Genomic DNA, 17,919 nt, shown 5'->3' with positions numbered 1-17,919 from the left:
CGGCGAGGCCGAGCTCGTGCTTCTCTCTCCGACGAGACTCTTCCTGTTGACGTATTCTCTTCCGGTCGGGCGACCCGGGAAGCCCAGAGTCCCACCAGAAGTGTCGGGCCAGGTCCGGGGGCTCAGAACCCGGTGAGGAGGGGAGTCGGCGAGGCTGGAAAGTCAAATCTCCAGTTGTGTCTTTGTGTGTCCGCAGCATCCTGTTTGCAGACATCGAGGGTTTCACCAGTCTGGCGTCCCAGTGCACGGCGCAGGAGTTGGTGATGACCCTCAACGAGCTCTTCGCTCGCTTTGACAAGCTGGCAGCGGTAAGGACGCCCGATCCGCCGCGCTTCTCCGCCATCATCAGCATCATTTTAACCATGAAACCCCGACACAGACGATCTAGAGGCATATGATTCTAAATTCTATTTGTCTGTTTTGAATACTATCGCAGTGTATTTCATGGAACTGCTGTTTATTTACGCACGTGTGCGACGAGCGAGCAGCGGCCGCATGAAGCCCGTGAATATTTATCGGCGTTTCCTTTGTCCCCTCGTGACGGTTCGTCGTCCGTGAAAGCTGGACGGAGCGCCGATCAATATTCATGAGCGGAGACGAGGGGCAGAAATGATGCTGTTGACGCTTGCGTCTGTGCCAGATGTTGCCTGTGCCTACACACACACACACCACACACACACACACACACACATACACACTTCCCAGCTTGTCCCTGTGCAGTATATTTTGAATATGACTGAAAGTTTCTTTTACCGCCTGTCTTTTCCTGGGAATTATTCCGAGCTGCTGCGTCTGTTTGTAGCAGTGGGTGGGGCCAGCGGGTGGCCCCACCCAGCGGGTGGCCCCACCCAGCTGGTGCTGCAGGTAACCGATGTGTGATGGTTCCTGACAGGAAAACCACTGTCTGAGGATCAAGATCCTGGGGGACTGCTACTACTGCGTGTCCGGGCTGCCCGAGGCCAGAGCTGACCACGCCCACTGCTGCGTAGAGATGGGCCTGGACATGATCGAGGCCATTTCGTAAGTCGCCCTCAGGCTCATGTGACCAGATAATGGTGAAACGTGCAATACGGTATTGGTGGGAACGGTCCTGGGTGCTTTATCAATAATACAGGTGATTTCCAAAAAAAAAGAATGCGAAGATGCTGATTTTTAAAGAATGTTGTTGTTATTGTTGCTGCAGGTTGGTGCGGGAGGTGACGGGCGTGAACGTGAACATGCGAGTGGGCATCCACAGCGGCAGGGTGCACTGCGGCGTGCTGGGACTCAGGAAGTGGCAGTTTGATGTGTGGTCCAACGACGTCACACTGGCCAATCAGATGGAGGCGGGGGGGCAGGCTGGGTAGGTAATTCCACTGGCTGGGGACCAGCTCACTGGAGGCGCTGCGACACTTGACCGCCCGACTTCGCCCTTTCAGACGCATCCACATCACCAAGGCGACTCTCAACTATCTGAACGGCGACTACGACGTGGAGGCGGGGGCAGGGGGGGACCGGAACGCCTACCTGAAGAAGCACAACATAGAAACCTACCTCATCGTTGGCTGCAGTCAGAAGAGGGTACGGTCAATTCGTGGCTCCATTTATGCGAATTGGTGTGTTTCCGTCTGCGGCCAGTAGGGGGTGTGGTCCCAAAACTAGCATCGCTCCTCGCACGTAGCGCGGACACGGGATGAGATATAGTCATAGTGTTGTGGTTGAACTCTACATCATCTCCTTCAGCCTCCAGCCAGTTCTTGTTCTCCAGCAGCATCACAAGATGAAGCTAAAAATAACGCGTCATGTGAAGGAGACTCTTCCGCTAACGCGCTAACAGAGTGGCCATTGTGCACCCTTCAGTCGCGTTGCCTTTTATATTTCCCCTTTTGGTCGGATCACTTACGGACGAACCTGTCTTTGAGCGCGCCACCTGAGTGCGACTGATGTTATCTCTTTTAATACAGGGTGTTGACACAGACGGACCTGGTGACCATCAGCTAATGAAGGGCTGAGGAGGAAACGGCGAGCAGCAGATAGACAGAGCACATCTGTGCGTTCACCATTAGCAATGTGATGGTCAGAGTTGAGATACTTTTAAAACATCGCAATAATGATGATTCCAGTCATCAGGAAGGGCTTTAAAATACAATGAAAGTTCAATAAAAGAGAACAGAAGTGCCGAAACAACACTAACGGATTCCAGCAAAGCAAATTCTTCTCTCTCTTTCTGCTGCTTTGAAAGGTTCTGACGTTGAGAGATTTCAGTGTGGGAGAATTTTCAGGGTTTTCTTTTCAAACGCTGTCTCTGTGTTTGACTTCGGTCTCGTGGGAGGGAGAGTTAATAGACCCCCGTCGGGGGAACTTCAGCCTTCCACGCTCAAGGATCAGGGCCGAGCGGCTGAACTTGTCCGAAGGTCAACAGAGTGGTGGTTGGAGTCGTGACGTTCTGCTGCCCTTCATGAACCTCCCTGAGCAGCTGTTGAGAATAAAAGTAAAGGAAACCTTGGACTTTGTTTCTATGCTGTGGCTGTTTGGGGCTGCTGTTGGGCCCAGGACAGAGCCCAGTTGGGGCCAGGACAGAGCCCAGTTGGGTCCAGGACAGAGCCCAGTTGGGCCCAGGAGAGAGCCCTGTCGGGCCCAGGACAGAGCCCTGTCGGGCCCAGGACAGAGCCCTGTCGGGCCCAGGACAGAGCCCAGTTGGGCCCAGGAGAGAGCCCTGTTGGCCCCAGGACAGAGCCCTGTTGGCCCCAGGACAGAGCCCTGTCGGGCCCAGGACAGAGCCCAGTTGGGCCCAGGAGAGAACCCTGTTGGGCCCAGGACAGAGCCCAGTCGGGCCCAGGAGAGAGCCCTGTTGGTCCCAGGACAGAGCCCTGTTGGGCCCAGGACAGAGCCCTGTTAGTCCCAGGACAGAGCCCAGTTGGGCCCAGGACAGAGCCCTGTTGGTCCAGGACAGAGCCCTGTTAGTCCCAGGACAGAGCCCTGTTGGGCCCAGGGCAGAGCCCTGTCGGGCCCAGGACAGAGCCCTGTCGGGCCCAGGACAGAGCCCAGTTGGGCCCAGGAGAGAACCCTGTTGGGCCCAGGACAGAGCCCAGTCGGGCCCAGGAGAGAGCCCTGTTGGTCCCAGGACAGAGCCCTGTTGGGCCCAGGACAGAGCCCTGTTAGTCCCAGGACAGAGCCCAGTTGGGCCCAGGACAGAGCCCTGTTGGGTCCAGGACAGAGCCCTGTTAGTCCCAGGACAGAGCCCTGTTGGGCCCAGGACAGAGCCCAGTTGGGCCCAGGACAGAGCCCAGTTGGGCCCAGGACAGAGCCCTGTTGGGCCCAGGACAGAGCCCAGTTGGGCCCAGGACAGAGCCCTGTTGGGTTCCACAAAATAGACACACGCCTCTAAATTGCAGCTGTAGAAGAACCAAATTGAGGGAGGACATCACAGCCCACCAAACCTTTTACATGTTCTACCGTGTCAGAAACCTGCTTTAATCCCAGTCTGAAGGTTCAGCATCCGGCGCTTCACCTGTGGAAGAAGCCGTTTTAAACTCTTCTGTCTTTGATTCCAACAGAAAGAAGAAAAGGCCATGATTGCCAAAATGAATCGACAGAGGACCAATTCTGTCACCCACAACAGCGGCCACTGGACCGACCGGCCCTTCTACAACCACCTGGGGGGCAACCAGATCTCCAAGGAGATGAAGCGGATGGTGAGTAGCGTCTAAGTCCCGAGTCTTAGAGGGATTATCCCGCCGCCGGCGAGCAGGTGGGATATAGCTAATAAATGATTTCTGTGCTTGAGCTCGGGGAAGCTCACAGAAGAAAGACTCAGGGAGACGACGGCGGGGAACTCGTGGGCGGTTCAGAGAATCCAGCAACAGCGAGAGAAAAGCCTCTTGTCAACACCGACCTCTCCTGGCCTGAACCTGATTAGCAAAAGCAAAAGGCTGAAATGAGAGGACGCGCTGATGAGAGCGCTTCAGGATTCACTGGTGATGCTCTGAACACCCCCACAGACGCTGACTCAGACCCTGAATGGATTCACCCACACCTGTCACACACACTCGTCACACACCCTCGCCGTGTGAGGCTGTTACACAAACACGGATGCCCAGGTCGCGCACGCGCGCGCGCACGCGGCTCTGACTTTGTTTCCAAGGTCTGCAGAGTTTACTTTCACAACACTTTGGATCAGAATCAATGCTGGGACACTGAAAGGTTGATAAAAATCTAAAGTAATAATATGTAGCAACACTTGTGGAGAAAAACCCGGTTCTGTTCCAGAACAGATGATTTGCGGTGTTTGATAACCGGATAAAAATGAGTGCTTATCTTGGAGAAAAGTCAAATATTTTATAGTTTATATTTTTAAGTCACATCCTGTGTTGTCAGACATAATAAACATAGAAATGTGGAGACAAAACAGATTTAATCGAGTAATAGATCATCTGCGTGTGCGCAGTCGTCCAGAAGGGGGAGCTAGAGAGTCCCATCAAGCTGTTGCGCAATCCTGTTCATTTGCTGTTATAAATCTTTATATTTATTCCATTTTATGCCAATTTGTGATCTCGTGACACGCGCAGCTGCACCAACGTCAATACTGAAAATATGACATAATTATGGCATTTTGTCTTATTATTTTGCAACATAGTAACTGTTGCTGTGATGAGTCTCAGTATTTTATTTATGTGACCCTTTCAGCTCTAAATTCAGAGAAGAAGAAAACATGAGCTTTTATGTTTTTGAAATCATTCATCTCAAGCTTCTTTTGAACCATTTTATGGCCTTAAATTCTAACTTGTGGGCAGTTTTCTCCACCTGTCAGCAGTGGATTAAAATCAACTTTTCATGCATCACAATTTGATCATTTTAGATAAATATTATTATATATGATTTAGAATATGTTGAGTATGATCTTGAAGCTTCAACGCTTTCTCCTCTTTCTTCCATGCAGGGATTTGAAGACCCCAAAGACAAGTGAGTACATCTGTTTCCCTTAAATCAGTTTTCCGAGGGGCGACACTGGATGGAAAGGTGGATTTGGATTCTTCTTTCATAGGATCGACTTTGGGTTGAAAACGTGTCTTCTGTGATTCAGGCATTTCATTTTCAGGAACACGCAGGAAAACATGAACCCAGAGGACGAGGTGGACGAGTTCCTGGGGCGAGCCATCGACGCACGCAGCATCGACCGCCTGCGCTCCGAGCACGTCAAGAGGTTCCTGCTGACCTTCAGGGAGCCAGACCTGGAGAAAAAGGTCAGCCCAAGCGCCGCGGCGTTTGGCGCCATCTAGCGGCGCGGTGATAAATTGCAAGCTGCCGACTCATAAACTCATGGAATGCAGCCTAAAGATGAGCTGAAAGTTAATGTAAAAGAGCTGATGGTTCTCCTTTTCCCACGCAGTACTCCAAACAGGTCGACTCCAAGTTCGGGGCGTACGTGGCGTGCGCCTCGCTCGTCTTCGTCTTCATCTGCTTCATCCAGATCGTCATCGTGCCCAGGTCAGCAGGGATTTGGCTCCCCATAGGTGCTAAATCATTTACTCTAACGGCCTCTGCTTCAGGGTAAAAAGCTCCTGACTATGAAAATGCTGAGGTGAGACGCTTCAGTGTCCTGAGGTCCGCGTCCTGCTGGACGCTTTGACAGGACCGTTTAGTAAACGGACGGCCAGCAGAGACACGAGGCCGACGGGAGATGATCCAAATGATGTTTGGGTGTAAAAGCTGTGACGTGGGGAGAGAACGAGCGCCGGCCGCCGGTGGGGTTCCTCGCGTACACTTAATGACCTCATGTGTCCTCCCTGCAGTTCCAGTGTGATGACGGGCTTCTTCATCAGCTGCCTCGTCATCCTCATGGCCGTCATGTTCGTCTCCACTGTCTACTGCTGCTTTGGGGTGAGTTCCGGTTCCGTCTCCTCCCAAACTGGACCGTGCAGGTTTACCAAGCCATTCATAATCCGCATCCTTCCCGTCCCCTGTCCTGCCGGTTCCCCCCCCACATTCCCAGCTCTTCCCAGTCCCCCTGCAGACTCTTTCCAAAAGGATCGTCCAGTCGAGGCTGAACAGCACCCTGGTGGGCGTCTTCACCATCGTCATCGTCTTTCTGTCCGCGTTCATCAATATTGTAAGAGATGCGTCACCATTCACGCCCATAACCTCATGGAACTAATAAAAGCTCCTTTTCCTGCCCCCCCCACCTCCAGTTCATCTGCAGCAGCCCCGACCTGCGGACCTGCATCATGGCTGAACTCAACATCAGTCTGGAGAACGTGACCGTCTGTCACGCCCGGCTCCTCAACTACAGCCTGGACGGCCCCTCCTGCGGAGCCTCGGGCCTCGTCTGCAGCTTCCCTGAGGTACACGAACGCTCACGCCACAGTATGAAGGGATAAACCCCAGAGGCACTGAGGAGCAGCAGCGTTCCAGCTCCAGGATCTTCAGATCACACCTCTAAGGACGTCTGCATGTTTCCCTTCAGTACTTCTCCTTCTGCATCCTGCTCAGCCTGCTGGCCACCTCCGTCTTCCTGCAGATCAGCAGCATCGGGAAGCTCTTCCTCATGCTCTTCATCGAGGTGCTTTACCTCTTCATCCTGGAGGTGCCCAAGGTCAGCCTCTTCGACAACCAGGACCTGCTGGTGATGGCCAACGCCATCCACGCCGGGTGAGTCATTTCATCGGCGCCGGAGGCGTTTGTGAGCGCGTTCAGGTGTTCTTGCTGCTGATTGGCTCTTCTCTGTCCCCCTCCCCCCCTTGCAGTCAGTCCATGAACGGAACCAGGTGAGGAGAGGTTTGTAGAGCAGAACTGAAGCTGTCGCCCCCTGAAGCTAAACACCGTGTGTGTGTGTGTGTGTGTGTGTGTGTGTGTGTGTGTACGCCGACCTCCAGCTGCATGGCGGACTCCAAGGTTCCTCTGAAGATCATGACCCCGGTGGTCATCACCGTCTTCGTCCTGGCCCTCTATCTTCACGCCCAGCAGGTGGAGTCCACGGCCAGGCTGGACTTCCTCTGGAAGCTGCAGGTGGGTGTGCTTCTCCTCCGCCGTCCACGCTGAGACTGGACACCTTTCTTAGTGGACCTGCTCCACCTGTCCCTCCACCTGTGTCCCCCCCACAGGCCACAGAGGAGAAGGAGGAGATGGAGGAGCTGCAGGCCTACAACCGCCGGCTGCTCCACAACATCCTGCCCAAAGACGTGGCCGCCCACTTCCTGCAGCGCGAGAGGCGCAACGACGAGCTCTACTACCAGTCGTGCGAGTGCGTGGCGGTCATGTTCGCGTCCATCAGCAACTTCTCCGAGTTCTACGTGGAGCTGGAGGGCAACAACGAGGGGGTGGAGTGTCTGCGGCTGCTCAACGAGATGATCGCCGACTTTGACGAGGTGAGATGAAACCCCCCCCGCCGCACCGCTAACGATCCCCGATGGACGCCAACGTTGCCTCCGCTGCCGCCCTCAGATCATCAGCGAGGAACAGTTCCGTCAGCTGGAGAAGATCAAGACCATCGGCTCCACCTACATGGCGGCGTCGGGCCTGAACGACTCCACGTACGACAAGGTGGGGCGCACGCACATCCGCGCCCTGGCCGACTACGCCATGAGGCTGATGGACCAGATGAAGTACATCAACGAGCATTCCTTCAACAACTTCAAGATGAAAATAGGTGGGAGGCGTTGATCTCCTCCCTCCAGGGAAGCAGAATCGTCCTGTGGTCCGACAGCTTCAGTCTGTCCTCTGTTGTCTTAGGTCTTAACATCGGGCCCGTGGTTGCCGGGGTGATCGGGGCCAGGAAGCCTCAGTACGACATCTGGGGGAACACGGTGAACGTGGCGAGCCGTATGGACAGCACCGGCGTGCCGGAGAGGATCCAGGTGAGGCTGCATCTTCACAATAATTCCACCTCTCTCCTACAAAATAAAGCCTCAGACAAAGTTCTCACAAATTCAAACTTGTCAGTAATATCTCAGATGTTTGCGCCGAGCTAAAATAAATCAGTAAAGTTCCTCTAATATCAATAAACAGGGTGAGGCTGCCTTTTAGCTCCAGCCAGGGGCTGGTCGCAGGAAAAGTTAATGAGAAATGGTAATTAGCGCGGCATCAGACATGAAATCAGTTTCATAATCGCAGACATGGAAGTCTGTTATGGGCAGAGATGTTAAGGAACTCTGTCATCCCTCCAGAATTATAGATTTCTTTTGGAAAAAACAAAAAGAAAGCTACATAATAGAATTGGCAGCTAATTTGGCCGCGCATATTGAATAGCACTGAGCATTAGCAACATTAGCCTGCTCTCTTCTTCTGCTCCCAGGTGACTGCAGACCTGCAGCAGGTCCTGAGCGCCTACAACTACACACTGGAGTACAGAGGCGTGGTCACAGTCAAGGGCAAAGGCGAGATGATGACCTATTTCCTCACCAGCGGCCCCTCCAGCAGTTAACCCCCGCTGACCAGCGGTGGCTCTGGTTCAGGCTCCTGGACTCTGGGAGGAGGAGCAGGCGCTGGGACGGCTGTCTGGGGCGCGCCCGCTCGTCTCAACGCTTCTTTCTGCACGCCTGAAACTCGCTTAGCCCCCGAGGGGGAGGAGCCTGCGGGAGGGGCCGAACTTTCCCTGATCTGCCATTGAGACCAAAGATGTCCCATCGGTGTGTAAAGACAGATTTTGCCACCTGTGAGACGAGGTCCCAAAGGAAAGCTGCGCTTGGAGAAGAGTTTCACTCTGCCGGGTATCGGACGCTCCGGCAGGGGGACGCGAGCTGCACCCCTCCCTCTCCTATCTGCCTTCCTCCTGCTGAAATCTTTAAACGTTTAATCCCAACACGACCTCCATTAACGATATGAGCCCATCAGCCATCCAGAACCTGACGGAGGAGCGGCAGATGTTTCCCAAACGGTCCTTTAATGACGGCTCAGAATGTTTTTGTACAAACGGGGGATAGAAATAGCCCAGAAAAGCATTTTGTCACGTGTTTAATTTGAGAAGGTTACAGTATCATCAGCATCCGCAAACACAAAAGATGTCAACCGAGAACCTTTTCTACTCTCTGACATTTTCTATTTTGACTTGAACACCAAACCTTAGCAAATATTTTAAAAATCTATATTTTGTACATTAATATATGAGAGCTGTCTATGAACAAGGAGAGGTATTCAGACGTACCAACTCTGTCACTCTCACGGAGGGGTCTCAGAGGTCGTCCCCCTGCTCTTCACACTGCATTCAGACACTTTTAAGTGGATTTTCCTCTTCTACCAATATTAAAAGTATTAAAACTGAGCGCAGCCGTCGTCAGACAGAGGAGGAAATATTTGCACTCGGGTGCTTTCAGCCGTCCTGCTCACCCCCACCCCCCCGCATGGACGATCAGATGGTACGACCCAATGAATGTGCAACGATCTCCAGAGGCCTTTTAATGTGTGAACTCCACGTGTAAATGCTCACATTTATTTGCAACCCTTTCTTCGTATGTTGCGTCATTTCCCAGCATGCTCTCACGCTCGAGCTCTCTACTGTGGCTGTTTCATCTTTCCTCCTCCTTTTAATTTAAATGTCAAACATTACAGCTGGTTCTGTCTCTTGGCTGCGTCTTAGAGGACAATCATCAGCAAATGTCTGGACGGTGTCAAGTTTTAAAAGCTCATTTAAGCCCACAGCCTAAAGGACGAACTAGGAGTTATTATTTACATTTTTTACATGGGCAGAGGAGAAGAGCTGACTTTTAAAGAGTAGAAATCGACTCCCGCTGCATCATGAATGCTGAGTGTCGGCAACATGAGGACAGAGCTGAAGGCAAAGCGCTGCTGCTTGGACGGCTCAGGTGTGTGCAAAAACTTGAACTTGGACTGTGATTATAGCTGGAATTCCTGATTTTCCTCCCACCTTGACCCTTCAGGGTGGGTGTCGTTATCCCAGGAAGCCAGCAGGGGGCGCTGGTTTTTATTGCCAAATAAAATACTTTATTCAGAGAATGAACACTGCTGCCTACTTTAGAGTTGAAACTTGACACCGAGTCCAAACATCTGTGGGTTTGCACTCTGCCCTCTCGGGTTCTGCTGAGGCTGCAGCCATCTTTCCTCACCACTGGTCCAGCTTTAGGTTCCACAGCCACGCAGCGCCCCCTACTGTCCGGGAATAGGCCACTATAAACCAGGCGTGAAGAGGACAGGATTAAAGCAAACTTCAGTGGAAAACTGGATGGCTTTTGTTTTCATGCCAAACACTATGCTTTTTTTTTTTTAAACAGTCAAATAAACTTGAGATTTTTTTTTTCATGGGATCAACATGATTTCAATGTTCCGGTCTGTTTACTACCTTTAATAACAGCTTGCTTAAAAACCTATTTTCTTTGACCATAAGAATGCAGATCGGTAACAGGACCTAATTACTTATTTATTGCTTTAATTTTATGTGTTTAATTAACGTCCGGATGGGAAAATGCAAAATCAATGCAGAACAGTGGCTGCGAAGGATGAACGCATCTATGTGTTTGAGATATAAGTAAAGTTCCACATTAACATTTTACATACTTTTAAGTTAAAATATTTTGTTTAAATTCCTGCCTCTAAAGAGAGTTTAAATATTTAATTCTAAAAGATTGGGTGGCGGGGGTGCTGTTGTTCACACCATGGCCAGCAGGTGGCAGCAGTACTGCACCACGTGTTAACGACCATCTAGACCATAATGTGTAACGCACGCGCTTTAGGGCGCTATAAATGTAATCATCTCATCAACTGTTTGATTGGCACATTTGGTGTTATTACATATATCACACACATCATTACACATTTATTCGAAAAGCAGAACGAACAATGCTAGAATAAAAAGTACCTGAACCGGAGTCGGGAACCAAAAGTCTGCCTGGAATCTGGGCTGAGCCTCAACGCCTCAGAGGCTCGACGATCGTGACCTTTCGGTGCAGATGAACCCGTGTCTGTGCGCTGCTCAGCATAAAGACATTACTGCTGACATTTCAGGTGAAGCATTAAGCCTATAAATGATGCTTCAAGTACTCCCCTATTACACCTACAGGAGCCATCAGTCACCCCCCCCCGCCCCCCCAACAACCCTATTACACTAAAGCTGTTATATTCTTTTCCAGTGGAATATTACTCTAAAACTGTACAACTGCCCAAACCAGTCAAGCCCTTTTCAGCATTTAAGGCAATCATGTTTTATTGGCTTAAAAGTTCCAAATTCCTCCGTGTGTGTGTGTGTGTGTGTGTGTGTGTGTCAGGTGACCCACGACGTGTGTGCTGGGTGTGCAGCTGCGGACGGAGATAATAAAGAGAATCTGATCCAGTGAGGATCAACTTTGAGCCCAGAAAATTCGAGCCATATTGCAAAAACAGCTATTAGGTCATGAAGGTGTGGCGCTGCTGGAAGTGGAGCTGTCAGAGCGGCCATGAATCATGGGAGGAAGAGGAGGAAGAGGGGGGGAGGAGGAGGAGGAGGGGGAGGAGGAGGAAGAGGAGGAGGAGGAGGAGAGGAGGAGGAGGGGGAGGAGGAAGAGGAGGAGGGGGGAGGAAGAGGAGGAGGAAGAGGAGGAGGGGAGGAGGAGGAGGAGGGGGGAGGAAGAGGAGGGGGAGGAGGAAGAGGAGGGGGAGGAGGAAGAGGAGGAGGAGGAAGAGGAGGAGGGGGGAGGAAGAGGAGGGGGAGGAAGGAAGAGGAGGAGGAGGAAGAGGAGGGGGAGGAGGAAGAGGAAGAGGAGGAGGGGAGGAGGAGGGGAGGAGGAAGAGGAGGAGGAGGAGGAGGGGGAGGAAGAGGAGAAGGAGGAGGAAGAGGAGAAGGAGGAGGAAGAGGAGGAAGAGGAGGAAGAGGAGAGGAGGAGGAGGGGGAAGAAGAAGGGGAAGAGGAGGAAGAGGAGGAGGAGGAAGAGGAGGAGGGGAGGAGGAGGAAGCAGAGAAGGAGGAAGAGGCGGAGGAGGAGGAAGAGGAGGAGGAGGAGGAAGAGGAGAGGAGGAGGGGGAAGAGGAGGAAGAGGAGGAGGAGGAGGGGAGGGGGAGGAGGAAGAGGAGGAGGAGGAAGAGGAGGGGGAGGAGGAAGAGGAGGAGGAGGAGGAAGAGGAGGAAGAGGAGGGGGAGGAGGAAGAGGAGGAGGAGGAGGAAGAGGAGGAGGGGGAGGAGGAGGAGAAGAGGAGGAGGGGGAAGAGGAGGAAGAGGAGGAGGAGGAGGGGAGGGGGGAGGAGGAAGAGGAGGGAGGAGGAGAGGAGGGGGAGGAGGAGAGGAGGAGGAGGGAGGAGGAGGAGAGGAAGAGGAGTGGAAGAGGAGGAGGCGGAGGAGGAGGAGGAGGCGGAGGAGGAGGAGGAGGAGGACTTGCAGGAGTCCCCCGGCACATCGAGGCTGCAGACGCCAGATGGACGCCGAGTGAGGCTGATTGCGAAAGCCACTTTTCATTTCCACTTATGGCCTCTTCCAGAAGAGGGGGGAGTTTAGGGAGACGTTCCCGTTATGACGGCCGGCGAACAAGCAAATAACCGCAATTCCCTCAAATGTCAACACTCACGTTCACGTCCTCCCGGCCGGGGGGAGAACCATCGAGCCCTCCGAGCTCTTTAGTGACGGATGGTGGAGACGCTCGTGATGGCCGAGCTCCTGCTGAGGCCCAAGAACCAGCTGAGGTCAGTGGGATGGACTCATCCTTTCAGGGTTCAGGCAGCGCTTTATTTCTTTCACAATAATACAGAACAGTCTCTTCAAGCTTTCATTTCATTCCCTAAATAAAGAAAAATGCTTGTTTATCGCTCAACACTACTTAAAGTATAAATAGAGTTCTAACATCATTTTAAAAGACACAGCTGAGGAACATGTGTGAGATGGACCACACTTAAAAGGGATTAAAGCAGGTTTGCAGATTTACAGATAACAGGAGGAAGAAAAAAAACTTCCAAAAATAATCCGATACGGGCTGAAATTCCTCCAGGTCCAGGCCGAGGCCGGCGCCGCCGTCGTGGTGGGACAGAAGAGAGGACCCTACCGCCCTGGTGGGGGGGGGGTATTTGCAGCATTTGGTGGTGGTCAGACGTTGTAGTCGGGGGCTTTGCCCAGCGGCTGCCTCAGTCTGATCTGCAGGGTCATAAAAGCCCCCACGGCCACGTGGAAGAGGATCTGCCACATGTTCCTCAGTTCGTACAGATACATGTTGGACAGGCAGACGAGGGCGAAGGCCAGGACGGATTTGCTGCTCCTCCACACGGCGAAGTAGGCGAACAGGTAGCACTGCAGTGGAGACAGACGGCAGTTGGAAGGCTGCGACCCATCGGCCGGCCGCTGACACCGCCTCGCCGTTATCGCCCTTCGCGGGTCAATAAGTCGCCTCGGCACGCGCAAACTCTGATGACTCTGTTCTCTCCTACGGGCTTTTAATCGGCGCCGCTCCATTTAGCGTAAGCAGCCGAACAGAAGGAGCTGATGGAAACGCTCCGAGGGCGGCGGCGAGGTGACAGGCGTCGCGCGTTCGCTAACGTTAGACAATCACTTACCTGATACAGGCAGGCGGCCGTGCCCAGGAAGAAGGCAATCACGTAATTAAAGTCTTCCTCGTCGTTCTGTGGGGAAAGTCGCCCTTTTAGCGCCGCTCGTGTCGGGAAAACAAGGCGTCAATCAAATCAAGGAAGAGGGTGCTGGAATGTGCCGTACCTGCAGCACGCTCTCGATGGCGTGCACGCCCCGCAGCAGGTTCAGGCCTCCGCAGAGCACGCTCAGCACGCAGGAGACGACGCCGGGGAGGGACACGGGCTCCAGCATCAGGCTGGGAGCTGGGAGAAGAGAAAGGGACATGGCTGATTGGGCAGCACACACGGGCAGAGGGCAGATGTGGAGGTGGCCTCACACCTAAGCCCTTGTATTTGGAGGGTACGTGCGCCGAGTAGCCGTTGACGGCCCGCAGGTCCTCAGGGGACAGCTGGTAGGGCGGCCGCAGCTTGATCTCCATCTGCATGTCGGCCAGGTTGATTTTGGTGGACAGGGAACGGGGGCTGTTGTAGCGCTGCTTGGTCTTCTGGATGAAGGTGTCTGGTGGGCGACGAATTAAAACGTAGCAGTTGTCATCAAGGAAGGAAAATGAAGTTGAACGGACTCATCGCTGAGCCTGGCGGTGACCTCTGACCTGCCGAAGACTCACCAAACTCGATGAAAGAATACGGCCGCAGGGCGCTGCTGATGCGTTTCCTGTCGTAGGTGACGATGAACTCCCTCTGTAGCTCGTCCAGGAAGCAGAAAGCCAGAACATTTGGGTAGTTTGAGGTGCACACCATCAGGTACCCGACACCCAAGGAGCTGGTGAAACTGGGACACACACTCTGGCACCATTAGGATCAAACTCTTGGGTTAAAAGAGGAAAACACCCGCTAGATTTCAGCCCCTTTTGTCCCAAACCCGTTTCACAGAAGTTGACGTCTGTATTCATCTCAGAAGTATTTTCCTGCTCCGTGGTGATAATTGATGCAGAGGACATAAATCCGATTCCCCCCGGAAAAGTCATCGTCTCCATCATCTTTACGGCTCAAACAACATCCGAGGGGAAAATCGATCATGGCGGCGACGCCTGAATTACCGCGCGGACCATAAATGTCAACAATCAGCACAGATTGATGGAGATTATCACGTGGAGACCAAATAAAAAGGAGCCGTAGACGGGGGAGATGTGGCACCACGGTGGCCGACTGTTCAAGATCATTAGTGTTAGTGGAAAACCCAAAACTGGAGCTTCTATGATCACCTGTGAGCAGTTACAGAATGTAAAGGGAGATTTGCTTGAGAGAGACGTCCATCAGCGGACCGTGGCGAGTGGCTTCACAAAGGCTGTAATTCACCCATTAGCAGCTGATTCTGGTGTCTCGTGGGCTCATTTCCTCTGGCTAAAAAGGCCATTTGTCTGTCAACAGTGCTTGAGGCTGTCAAAGCGTCTCCTAAAGAGCAGCAGTCTTTGGGAGCCGTTTGACTCCTGCGGCGAAGGCCAAGATGTGGAGTCTTTCTTTGTGCTACGGGCGTGGGCAGGAGGCTAATCTGACTAGAACAGCATCACAGGAGGAATATTTGCATTTCATAAAAAACAATCAATAATATACTGAAGTGTGTCGTCAGACGACACCCTTGAATTAGCAGTGAGAAAGATCTAAGATGACCTACTTGACATTGTACGATCCAGCCTTAAGTGTGCAGCGGTCGGGGAACTGGCCGAGTTTCTTGGAGAGACCTTTGAGGTGCTTCTTGGTTTCCAGAAGCTCCTTATCCTGCTCGTAGTCGGTGGAAGCAGACAGAGGCAGGCCGTCCTCCACTCGAACCACAGAGGCGAACAGCACCATCGACATGTTGGACCTATGACAACGTCACTGGAGGCCTGAAATCAAGAGGGAAGAAACATTTCCAGCTTCATCTCAAGGTACACCTAAAGCTGGTTCCAAATCATGACCCCGTTCTACTGCACAGAACCTGACTCCTGTGCCTAGAAGCTCGTCCTTGCTCATTGACAATCCCAGAGCACAGTTATATAAAGAGTAAATATGTCATGACAGATGCCAATCAGCAGACATGATGCTTGATGTATAGGCAATGACAACACTAGTACAGAGATAAATGCTCTTATCTCTCCCTAATTACCACCACTGTAGTGGCCCAGAGCGGCGTGCAGGATTTAGTCAGTTTCCCTGAGCAAGTGTCACATAAAGCCAGTCTTCATATGGCGATGTTGTCGGATCAGTGTTTTAAACCTGGGCCGTCCATCCAGGGACTGAAGGAAAGTGCGTTAGAACCATGGACAGCTCCACACAGACAGGATGAGAGTCCCCGGAGGTGTCCTCCTCAGATACGCGAAATTTAAATCGTTTAATATCACCGAGCACCTTTTTAATGCCCGAAAACGACGTTTTGCTTTGTCGTTTATGTTACTCAGGTAAACCTTAACAACAGTAGATATGAGGACGCCTTCGATTCATTTAAGACCTGAAAACTCCAACCAACAGAGGGGGCATACGAAGGCGTATTTTTAAGAAATGTGAATTTAGATGGGAACAGTACCAGAACTCAGTCCCAAGGCTTGAAACAAAGCCATTAATAGCAAACTACTGGAATTACCTCGCTAATTCCTTTTAACATATGCGGGCTAATAGGCTAGTTATCTAGCTTGTATTCTCACAACTCAGGCAATTGTCGTATAAACAACGACACTTTTTGACAGCCGCTAATTTAGACAATTATTACCGTGTAGGCGAAAGCAGCACCATGTGGACATCTAGGATGCGCAGGTATCAAGCTATAGAGCTGTTTTTAGCCAATTAAGCTAGCGGTGTGGTTTCGTGTGTTTACGTGGCTGTCGAGCTGTGCATTGTGGGTAAAATCCAACTCTCGTCTATCGCGATAACTCCGAAATAACCCGAGACTCATTTTGAAGTTGTTTAAAATTAGTTTATTTTTAGTCCTAAACTTATTATCTAGAATTTTAAACCTATTTTTCTGTTTCGCACGCATTTCTCAGAACTAATTAAAGTTAAGTGCAAATTAAAAAGTTACTTAACAATTTTACAGAACAGGCTCAATTAAATGCAACTAACAATAATGCGGCACCGCCAGTACGGCAAAATATAGCAAATCCATGAATAAAGATTGATATTTAATGTTTTTCAATATATTCATGAATATTATTATTTTACAAATAACCCCCCCATCCCCAACTGCAAAAATGAAATTTACAGACAGGGACTGCTGAGGCACCTTCACTGGCATCGGCACCCCCCCACTATCCTCCCCTTATTTTACATTTCCTGTCAGAATAATCCTAAATAAATGATAAAGCATAAACACAGTGACGGTTAACGGTCTCATCATTCACAGTTTTGTGTGTTTGTGATGGACATCTTTTCCTGCTGACTGGCTGACAAACAGCCCTGCATCCCAGTCATGTGGTCCATGAAAAACCAGTTTGGCTGTTCATGCTGAGACCAGCAGAAAAATAACTGCAAACTCGTCAGCACTCAAATGCATTAGTGGCAATCAGGTCTTTCCCCCAGTGGCATCACGATTTATTCTCTCTCTTTATATAGATTATAGTAAATTCTAAACAAATACCTGCACAACATCCTGTCATAGTTTTAAAGCCCCTGAACTCTTGCCTGAGAGCCAAATTACTGGTGTCTTTGGAGGCTTCAGCAGCAGGTGATGAAACTAAATCTGCAAACAGAAAAATCCTAATCTAATTTTTATGTCAACATCACATTTTTAGCAAGACAGGCTCTGTTGTAAAGTCACACAGAGCAGTCAAACATGCATTACGGAAAAATTAATTTCAACCCCAGCTGCGTGACTCTTTATCAGACTCTTTTAATTAGCCACTTGACAAGATAATGGAGCTACTAAAACACACGGTGGAGCGACTTCAAATATAACCAGAATCACTCCACAGATGCCACTTCTGCTGCCACCCAGGAGTCTTTCAAATTCAGGGATCTAACCAAAAGTTTGTCTTCCCTTATTTTCCTCGTGAAGGAGGAAATTTCAGTCAGGCCTGGATGACCTGATGACCTTGTTTTGGCTCTATCGTGAGCATTTGTTTTCTCTTGTTTAACAAGGATGTATTTTAAAGCTGGACAGTTTATTGGCCAATCAAAAGAAGCAGATATTGTCGGAACAACCTAATAAAAGGCTCACTGCACTCCTCACTGTTGACTGACAGCTCCTTTGGTTCGAAGAGCAGATTTCTCTGTTAAAGCTTAGATTTGAATTAGTTAAAGAAAATCTCTATCTCTGTCGATCATATTCCAAGAAATCCATTTGTTGTTTTATCCAATCCAAAGTGTTTAAAGTCAAATTTAAACTGGTCTATATGTGCATGCAACACATTTATCAGACATTCTTTTCCAGCATAAATGAGTTATGGTTTCACTTTTGATCAAGTTGCTTCATAAATGTTGCACTTCTATGAAAAAACAAAGCTAATGTCCAAAAAACACAAAGCAGAGTGGACGCGCTG

The 17,919-nt window shown here is 50.9% G+C and overlaps 2 protein-coding genes across 3 annotated transcripts in view; one reads left to right on the top strand and one right to left on the bottom strand.

The window, feature by feature from the left end:
* adcy5 (adenylate cyclase 5) overlaps nt 1-10,244 on the top strand; it is a 28,338-nt gene extending 18,094 nt beyond the window's left edge. The window contains exons 4-21 of one of the 2 annotated variants that reach the window (XM_057031275.1): nt 197-308; nt 893-1,020; nt 1,184-1,342; nt 1,419-1,560; nt 3,537-3,674; nt 4,919-4,941; nt 5,078-5,222; nt 5,369-5,466; nt 5,772-5,859; nt 5,972-6,088; nt 6,168-6,320; nt 6,443-6,627; nt 6,723-6,743; nt 6,852-6,984; nt 7,080-7,343; nt 7,420-7,624; nt 7,708-7,832; nt 8,270-10,244. In XM_057031275.1, the coding sequence (XP_056887255.1) occupies nt 197-308; nt 893-1,020; nt 1,184-1,342; nt 1,419-1,560; nt 3,537-3,674; nt 4,919-4,941; nt 5,078-5,222; nt 5,369-5,466; nt 5,772-5,859; nt 5,972-6,088; nt 6,168-6,320; nt 6,443-6,627; nt 6,723-6,743; nt 6,852-6,984; nt 7,080-7,343; nt 7,420-7,624; nt 7,708-7,832; nt 8,270-8,398 (2,365 nt within the window). In that variant the 3' untranslated portion in view covers nt 8,399-10,244. Of the gene's footprint in view, nt 1-196; nt 309-892; nt 1,021-1,183; nt 1,343-1,418; nt 1,561-3,536; nt 3,675-4,918; nt 4,942-5,062; nt 5,223-5,368; nt 5,467-5,771; nt 5,860-5,971; nt 6,089-6,167; nt 6,321-6,442; nt 6,628-6,722; nt 6,744-6,851; nt 6,985-7,079; nt 7,344-7,419; nt 7,625-7,707; nt 7,833-8,269 lie in introns of both variants that reach the window. The other variant, XM_057031267.1, reaches the window with a different exon arrangement.
* A 2,351-nt stretch (nt 10,245-12,595) lies between these two features.
* sec22a (SEC22 homolog A, vesicle trafficking protein) lies at nt 12,596-16,315 on the bottom strand. The gene is made up of 7 exons (XM_057042552.1): nt 16,155-16,315; nt 15,084-15,294; nt 14,077-14,240; nt 13,788-13,967; nt 13,593-13,711; nt 13,436-13,501; nt 12,596-13,172 (listed from the first exon to the last, which is right to left on the bottom strand). The coding sequence occupies exons 2-7, from the start codon at nt 15,263-15,265 to the stop codon at nt 12,972-12,974; spliced, it is 912 nt and encodes a 303-aa protein (XP_056898532.1). The 5' UTR covers nt 15,266-15,294; nt 16,155-16,315; the 3' UTR covers nt 12,596-12,971.
* Nucleotides 16,316-17,919: the final 1,604 nt, after the last annotated feature.

Source organism: Takifugu flavidus, chromosome 1, assembly GCF_003711565.1.
Source record: "Takifugu flavidus isolate HTHZ2018 chromosome 1, ASM371156v2, whole genome shotgun sequence".
NCBI classification, from domain to species: domain Eukaryota; kingdom Metazoa; phylum Chordata; class Actinopteri; order Tetraodontiformes; family Tetraodontidae; genus Takifugu; species Takifugu flavidus.
This window is presented reverse-complemented; position numbering and strand designations above follow the sequence as displayed.